At 39.4% G+C, this 9,936-nt stretch overlaps 1 protein-coding gene across 2 annotated transcripts in view; it reads left to right on the top strand.

Annotated features, from left to right (window-relative positions):
• PARVB (parvin beta) overlaps positions 1-8,335 on the top strand; it is a 207,399-nt gene extending 199,064 nt beyond the window's left edge. For both annotated transcript variants that reach the window (XM_053719050.1, XM_053719051.1), the window contains exons 12-13: positions 1,003-1,075; positions 6,672-8,335. In XM_053719050.1, the coding sequence (XP_053575025.1) occupies positions 1,003-1,075; positions 6,672-6,748 (150 nt within the window). In that variant the 3' untranslated portion in view covers positions 6,749-8,335. The remainder of the gene's footprint in view (positions 1-1,002; positions 1,076-6,671) is intronic.
• The last annotated feature ends 1,601 nt before the right edge of the window (positions 8,336-9,936 follow it).

Genomic DNA, 9,936 nt, shown 5'->3' with positions numbered 1-9,936 from the left:
TGTGTGCATGATGCACAGTAACACAAACGCACTGTGTGCATGATGCACAGTAACACAAACGCACTGTGTGCATGATACACAGTAACACAAACGCACTGTAACGCTGTAGCAAGTGTCCTGTGTGCATAATACGCTGTAGCAAGTGTCCTGTTTGCATAATACACTGCAGCAAGTGTCCTGTGTGCATAATACGCTGTAGCAAGTGTCCTGTTTGCATAATACGCTGTAGCTAGTGTCCTGTGTGCAAAATACACTGTAGCAAGTGTCCTGTGTGCATAATATGCTGAAATAAGAGCACTGTTCGTATGATATGATGTAACCAGTGCACTGTGCACATGACACACTGTAGCAAGAACACTGTTAGCCTCGCACTGCGAGCATGAGACACTGTAGCGAGCGCACTACAAGCATGACACACTGTAGCGAGCGCACTGTGAGCCTCAAACTGCAACGAGCGCGCTGCGAGCATGACACACTGCAACGAGCGCACTGCAAGCATGACACACTGTAGTGAGCGTACTGCAAGCATGACACACTGTAGTGAGCGCACTGCAAGCATGACATACTGTAACGAGCGCACTTTGAACATGACACACTGTAGCAAGCACACTGCAAGCATGACACACGACCGCACTGCGAGCATGAGGCACTGTAACGACCTCACTTCAAGCATGAGACACTGTAACAAGCGCACTTCGAGCATGAGACACTGTAACAAGCGCACTTCGAGCATGTCACACTGTAACAAGCGCACTTCGAGCATGTCACACTGTAATGAGCGCACTTCGAGCATGACACACTGTAACTAGCACACTTCGAGCACGACACACTGTAACGAGCACACTTCGAGCATGTCACACTGTAATGAGCGCACTTCGAGCAGTATAAGGCACTGCTTTAGCTTTGCTACACAAGCGGCCACAGAGCACATGGTGAGTATGAGCACATGGACACCAGATATATATAATAGATAATAGATGGGGTGTTCTGTCTCATGTACAGGTGCACAACGTTTCTCTTGCTTTTGAGCTTATGCAGGACGGAGGACTCAAGAAGCCCAAGGCTCGGGCAGAAGGTATTGTGCTTTATTCTCTTGCAGGCTCAGTTGTATTGTAATGTATTTCTCATTCTACTGATGACACTAATCAGCCTTAAAGCCATCTGAGGTTAAATTATTTCATATTAGCATGACAAGAAAATAGATATCAATAACATAATATGGAAGGATGATAGGAAAAGGAAGACATAGCTAATGCACAAGGACTAGTGACTATTTAGTATCACACAGGAGCTGATGCACAAGGACTAGTGACTATTTAGTATCACACAGGAGCTGATGCACAAGGACTAGTGACTATTTAGTATCACACAGGAACTAATGCACAAGGACCAGTGACTATTTAGTATCACACAGGAGCTGATGCACAAGGACTAGTGACTATTTAGTATCACACAGGAGCTGATGCACAAGGACTAGTGACTATTTAGTATCATACAGGAGCTGATGCACAAGGACTAGTGACTATTTAGTATCACACAGGAGCTGATGCACAAGGACTAGTGACTATTTAGTATCACACAGGAGCTAATGCACAAGGACTGGTGACTATTTAGTATCACACAGGAGCTGATGCACAAGGACCAGTGACTATTTAATATCACACAGGAGCTGATGCACAAGGACTAGTGACTATTTAGTATCACACATGAGCTGATGCACAAGGACTAGTGACTATTTAGTATCACACAGGAGCTAATGCACAAGGACCAGTGACTATTTAGTATCACACAGGAACTAATGCACAAGGACTAGTGACTATTTAGTATCACACAGGAGCTAATGCACAAGGTCTAGTGACTATTTAGTATCACACAGGAGCTAATGCACAAGGAACAGTGACTATTTAGTATCACACAGGAGCTGATGCACAAGGACCAGTGACTATTTAGTATCACACAGGAGATAATGCACAAGGACCAGTGACTATTTAGTATCACACAGGAGCTAATGCACAAGGACCAGTGACTATTTAGTATCACACAGGAGCTAATGCACAAGGACCAGTGACTATTTAGTATCACACAGGAGCTGATGCACAAGGTCTAGTGACTATTTAGTATCACACAGGAGCTGATGCACAAGGACTGGTGACTATTTAGTATCACACAGGAGCTAATGCACAAAGACCGGTGACTATTTAGTATCACACAGGAGCTAATGCACAAGGACCGGTGACTATTTAGTATCACACAGGAGCTAATGCACAAGGACTGGTGACTATTTAGTATCACACAGGAGCTGATGCACAAGGACTAGTGACTATTTAGTATCACACAGGGGCTAATGCACAAGGACTAGTGACTATTTAGTATCACACAGGAGCTGATGCACAAGGTCTAGTGACTATTTAGTATCACTCAGGAGCTGATGCACAAGGACTAGTGACTATTTAGTATCACACAAGGACCAGTGACTATTTAGTATCACACAGGAGCTGATGCACAAGGACCAGTGACTATTTAGTATCACACAGGAGCTGATGCACAAGGACTAGTGACTATTTAGTATCACACAGGAGCTGATGCACAAGGACTAGTGACTATTTAGTATCACACAAGGACCAGTGACTATTTAGTATCACACAGGAGCTGATGCACAAGGACCAGTGACTATTTAGTATCACACAGGAGCTGATGCACAAGGCCTAGTGACTATTTAGTATCACACAGGAGCTAATGCACAAGGCCTAGTGACTATTTAGTATCACACAGGAGCTAATGCACAAGGACTAGTGACTATTTAGTATCACACAGGAGCTAATGCACAAGGACTAGTGACTATTTAGTATCACACAGGAGCTAATGCACAAGGCCTAGTGACTATTTAGTATCACACAGGAGCTAATGCACAAGGCCTAGTGACTATTTAGTATCACACAGGAGCTAATGCACAAGGACCAGTGATCATTTAGTATCACACAGGAGCTGATGCACAAGGACCAGTGACTATTTAGTATCACACAGGAGCTAATGCACAAGGACTGGTGACTATTTAGTATCACACATGAGCTGATGCACAAGGACTAGTGACTATTTAGTATCACACATGAGCTGATGCACAAGGACTGGTGACTATTTAGTATCACACAGGAACTAATGCACAAGGACTAGTGACTATTTAGTATCACACAGGAGATGATGCACAAGGACCAGTGACTATTTAGTATCACACAGGAGCTGATGCACAAGGACTGGTGACTATTTAGTATCACACAGGAGCTGATGCACAAGGACCAGTGACTATTTAGTATCACACAGGAGCTGATGCACAAGGACCAGTGACTATTTAGTATCACACAGGAGCTGATGCACAAGGCCTAGTGACTATTTAGTATCACACAGGAGCTAATGCACAAGGACCAGTGACTATATAGTATCACACAGGAGCTAATGCACAAGGACTAGTGACTATTTAGTATCACACAGGAGCTGATGCACAAGGACTAGTGACTATTTAGTATCACACAGGAGCTGATGCACAAGGCCTAGTGACTATTTAGTATCATACAGGAGCTGATGCACAAGGACTAGTGACTATTTAGTATCACACAGGAGCTAATGCACAAGGACCAGTGACTATTTAGTATCACACAGGAGTTGATGCACAAGGATCAGTGACTATTTAATATCACACAGGAGCTGATGCACAAGGTCTAGGGACTATTTAGTATCACACAGGAGCTAATGCACAAGGCCTAGTGACTATTTAGTATCACACATGAGCTGATGCACAAGGACTAGTGACTATTTAGTATCACACAGGAGCTGATGCACAAGGACCAGTGACTATTTAGTATCACACAGTAGCTAATGCACAAGGACTAATGACTATTTAGTATCACACAGGAGCTAATGCACAAGGACTAGTGACTATTTAGTATCCCACAGGAGCTGATGCACAAGGACTAGTGACTATTTAGTATCACACAGGAACTGATGCACAAGGACTAGTGACTATTTAGTATCACACAGGAACTAATGCACAAGGACTAGTGACTATTTAGTATCACACAGGAACTAATGCACAAGGACTAGTGACTATTTAGTATCACACAGGAACTAATGCACAAGGACTAGTGACTATTTAGTATCACACAGGAACTAATGCACAAGGACTAGTGACTATTTAGTATCACACAGGAGCTGATGCACAAGGACTAGTGACTATTTAGTATCACACAGGAACTAATGCACAAGGACCAGTGACTATTTAGTATCACACAGGAGCTGATGCACAAGGACCAGTGACTATTTAGTATCACACAGGAGCTAATGCACAAGGACTAATGACTATTTAGTATCACACAGGAGCTAATGCACAAGGACCAGTGACTATTTAGTATCACACAGGAGCTAATGCACAAGGACCAGTGACTATTTAGTATCACACAGGAGCTGATGCACAAGGATCAGTGACTATTTAGTATCACACAGGAACTAATGCACAAGGACTAGTGACTATTTAGTATCACACAGGAGCTAATGCACAAGGACTAGTGACTATTTAGTATCACACAGGAGCTGATGCACAGGGACTAGTGACTATTTAGTATCACACAGGAGCTGATGCACAAGGACTAGTGACTATTTAGTATCACACAGGAGCTGATGCACAAGGACCAGTGACTATTTAGTATCACACAGGAGCTGATGCACAAGGACCAGTGACTATTTAGTATCACACAGGAGCTGATGCACAAGGATTAGTGACTATTTAGTATCACACAGGAGCTGATGCACAAGGACCAGTGACTATTTAGTATCACACAGGAGATAATGCACAAGGACTGGTGACTATTTAGTATCACACAGGAGCTAATGCACAAGGACTAGTGACTATTTAGTATCACACAGGAGATAATGCACAAGGACTGGTGACTATTTAGTATCACACAGGAGCTAATGCACAAGGACTAGTGACTATTTAGTATCACACAGGAGCTAATGCACAAGGACTAGTGACTATTTAGTATCACACAGGAACTAATGCACAAGGACTAGTGACTATTTAGTATCACACAGGAGCTGATGCACAAGGACTAGTGACTATTTAGTATCACACAGGAGCTAATGCGCAAGGACCAGTGACTATTTAGTATCACACAGGAGCTGATGCACAAGGACTAGTGACTATTTAGTATCACACAGGAGCTGATGCACAAGGACTAGTGACTATTTAGTATCACACAAGGTCTAGTGACTATTTAGTATCACACAGGAGCTGATGCACAAGGTCTAGTGACTATTTAGTATCACACAGGAGCTAATGCACAAGGACTAGTGACTATTTAGTATCACACAGGAGCTGATGCACAAGGTCTAGTGACTATTTAGTATCACACAGGAGCTGATGCACAAGGTCTAGTGACTATTTAGTATCACACAAGGACCAGTGACTATTTAGTATCACACAGGAGCTAATGCGCAAGGACCAGTGACTATTTAGTATCACACAGGAGCTGATGCACAAGGTCTATTGACTATTTAGTATCACACAGGAGCTGATGCACAAGGTCTAGTGACTATTTAGTATCACACAGGAGCTAATGCACAAGGACCAGTGACTATTTAGTATCACACAGGAGCTAATGCACAAGGACTAGTGACTATTTAGTATCACACAGGAGCTAATGCGCAAGGACCAGTGACTATTTAGTATCACACAGGAGCTGATGCACAAGGTCTAGTGACTATTTAGTATCACACAGGAGCTAATGCACAAGGACTAGTGACTATTTAGTATCACACAGGAGCTGATGCACAAGGTCTAGTGACTATTTAGTATCACACAGGAACTAATGCACAAGGACTAGTGACTATTTAGTATCACACAGGAGCTGATGCACAAGGTCTAGTGACTATTTAGTATCACACAGGAGCTGATGCACAAGGATCAGTGACTATTTAGTATCACACAGGAGCTGATGCACAAGGTCTAGTGACTATATAGTATCACACAGGAGCTGATGCACAAGGACCAGTGACTATTTAGTATCACACAGGAGCTGATGCACAAGGTCTAGTGACTATTTAGTATCACACAGGAGCTGATGCACAAGGATCAGTGACTATTTAGTATCACACAGGAGCTGATGCACAAGGTCTAGTGACTATTTAGTATCACACAGGAGCTGATGCACAAGGGTCAGTGACTATTTAGTATCACACAGGAGCTGATGCACAAGGTCTAGTGACTATTTAGTATCACACAGGAGCTGATGCACAAGGTCTAGTGACTATTTAGTATCACACAGGAGCTAATGCACAAGGACCAGTGACTATTTAGTATCACACAGGAGCTGATGCACAAGGTCTAGTGACTATTTAGTATCACACAGGAGCTAATGCACAAGGACCAGTGACTATTTAGTATCACACAGGAGCTGATGCACAAGGTCTAGTGACTATTTAGTATCACACAGAAGTTTTTTCTAGGGGTATGTGGTTGTCACATTTTTGGTGACAGATGACTATTATTTTTTACTATATATAATATTTTTATTTGTGGTTCTCCTTCTTTCACCTTTTGATTACAATACAAGTTAATTGTGTATCTCATAGACCAGTTTCTGTATTCTCTGCTGTATAACATTCTTTTCCTTCCTTCACAGACATTGTTAATCTGGACCTTAAGTCTACATTAAGGGTTTTGTACAACCTGTTCACAAAGTACAAGAACATTGAGTGAATCTTCATCTACTGACAGACTGGACCTCTATTTACTGTGCCTTAAAGCTAATGTGCCCCTCCTGCCCACCATCTATACAAGATATTTTACAATATCTCAATTTTATTCTCTAAACTGAGCAGAATATTCCAGATCAAACTTGGCATTGCTGGTCCCATAGCAAGAGACATCCGTATTAACCACTCTTGAAGTTATTGTATACTTTTTTGTCTTGCGCTATCTTGTACATATGGGGAAACATACAGTGCTTGTTTACTATATTATGTATTACAAACCAAAACAGAGTGTGCCGGAAAAAAGTGTAGCTAGGCTTTTCGGTCTTTTAATGTAGTAGCTGCGTCTGCCATTGATATTATCAAGGTCATTTAGAAAGTATTAAACAGATTATTTTTCTATTTAATTAAAATGTTGAGATGTTTTTCTTGGCGTTTAAATGTCATTTTGGATACTGAAATGTTACATTCACAATTTAAATGTGGTGTGTGTGTGTGTATATATACAATAATCCACAGAGGCAAGCACTCACTGGCGTTTTTAAACAAACAGATTTTACTGTGTATAAAACATAAAGTGAACGTTTTCGGGCCTAAGATCTTCCTCGGACAGTGCTGGGTTCTTCTGGATTGTCGTACATATATATATATATATATATATATGCATACACATTATATATATATATATATATATATATATATATATATATATATATATATATATATATATATATATATTGTGTATTTTATGCATATGTTTAGCTATTCTTATATAGTAGTTATGAGAAAATGTATCTTCCATAGGTTGGGCAATAATAGCGTTGCGTCTGAAATTATGTAATTAATACAAACTTTCACCACTAATAATGGGGCTTTGGAACTTTCCATCACACTAATTTTTAATCTTTTATGGAGTGGTAATATGTTGCGAGCAAACCGATTGAGCGGACCTAATCCCAACAATAATTTTGTACTAACTAAATACTAGGCAGCTTTAACAGTACTTGATGACCTCAAAATGCATTTTCTGACATTGCAGATTTTTTTATTTACATTTTGTGCACCACTAAAATCTAATAACTATGATCTGTCGTATCTATTAATTGCTAACATGATATATTTACCAAAACTTGAATTTTTTTAGCAATATCTATTATTGAGATTTTTTTTTCTAATATAATTAATTATTTGATATATACAATTATTTCTGGAGGAGGAATAAAGTTTTTGTTTACCAAAGATTTATGTGAAAAAACACCTATATAAATGTGTGTATGCATGTGTATATGTATGAGTAAATATATGATAAAAAGATAACCATATTTATGTGGCTATCATTCCTATATACCATGAATCTGCTCTACAAAGTATTATTAAAATCACTGGATATACAGAGAGTTAGTTTTGATACGCTGTGTCTGATTTTAACTTCATGTTAAAACTGTTATTTTGAATTGCATTAAAATGTTCAGAGAATTTATTATTGCTTGAGATTTTGTAAGAAATATGTTGTTATATTTATTGGCATTCAGCTTAATTCTCACACTTTTTGTTAAAACTTTTCAGTTTATTAAAATGTGACCTTTAATATCCATTTAATTTGCAATTTTTGTCTTAATGTGGTTGGCCAGAGTCTGGATTTTAAATTCATATGAGAGAGGCAATTAAGAAAGCCTTCTGTTCTCTACAGGAGACTGCTTCAGCATTATAGAAACTAGTGGGGCTTCTTCCCACATACTGCTACATTCAGAGACAGGATCTTTTAACACATACTCTATCTGTAATAAAATGTCAAACTAAGACTTTGCAACTAATGGGGAAGGTAAATAAGATTACATCATATTTTTTTTATTATTTTTTTTAACAACGGAAGAAGTTGGAAGTGTTTTCCTGGACTTAGAGCCATTTAGCGTCATTAAATATGTTTTAATTCCTGTTGATATGTTCTATTTATATCACCAGGGCCCAGGGCATCGCTATATGTACATTTTTATATCTGTCTTGAAAATATTTCTGCTGACTATAAAGTATCTCCATAAACTAGAACCTTCCTAGCTTCTAAAAAACAGCTCCAGATGCATGCAAATTAACCTACACTTGTTTGTTACAGATAAGCACTGAAGAGATAATGGATACATAGTTTAAAGTACAACAAAAAACAGTACATATAGGACTTTAAAGGCCCTTTAATATAGAAAGAATAAAACTACTAAAATTCACTTCTATTTACAAGATCAGATGTTCATGCCACTGCAGTAAACTACAATTTCTGAGAGTTCCTTTACAACGCTTTATTTGTTAATGACTGCAGCTTTAGATTGGGGAGTCCCGTGAATGTTACTAAAGTGACATGTAAATCTCATCTTGTACATATTAAGTGCATTTTAGTGTGGTTTCATTATTTGTATATTAAAATGCCTTGAAGTTGTGGATGCACTGTTTTTTGTTTAATTCTAGTGTTTAGTCTTGGGACCAGGAGGGTTAAACAGCTTCTACTGCGACCGGAGACTTCCACAACAAACTTTCAGCACTGAATTACTACCCTAAGTGGACTGAGATTGATTGATCACATGTTCACACTATATATTTGACGTAAGACAATCTCAGAATAGAAAATAATACCTGTAAATATTTTATTATAGACCAGTGATGGGGAACCTTTTTGAGTCCGATTACCCAAACTGCAACACGAAGTCAACTTCTTTTGCTCAGAGTGCCAACACTGCAATTGAACCTGAATACCAAGGGTTTTTTTTTATTGAAAATAAACACTTCCTAAAGCTGTCTGAGCTAATTAACTTCTTTTGTTTCCAAATAAAATCACTATATAAGAAGTTTAAATTAATCAAAAAGCTTTTCTTTCATGTAATTAGCAAGAGTCCATGAGCTAGTGACGTATGGGATATACATTCCTACCAGGAGGGGCAAAGTTTCCCAAACCTCAAAATGCCTATAAATACACCCCTCACCACACCCACAAATCAGTTTTACAAACTTTGCCTCCTGTGGAGGTGGTGAAGTAAGTTTGTACTAGATTCTACGTTGATATGCGCTCCGCAGCAGGTTGGAGCCCGGTTTTCCTCTCAGCGTGCAGTGAATGTCAGAGGGATGTGAAGAGAGTATTGCCTATTTGAATTCAATGATCTCCTTCTACGGGGTCTATTTCATAGGTTCTCTGTTATCGGTCATAGAGAT

This window comes from Bombina bombina, chromosome 6 (genome assembly GCF_027579735.1).
Source record: "Bombina bombina isolate aBomBom1 chromosome 6, aBomBom1.pri, whole genome shotgun sequence".
In the NCBI taxonomy this organism is placed as follows: Eukaryota; Metazoa; Chordata; class Amphibia; order Anura; family Bombinatoridae; genus Bombina; species Bombina bombina.
Note: the sequence above shows the minus strand (reverse complement) of the source record. Positions and strands in the feature narration are given on the sequence as shown.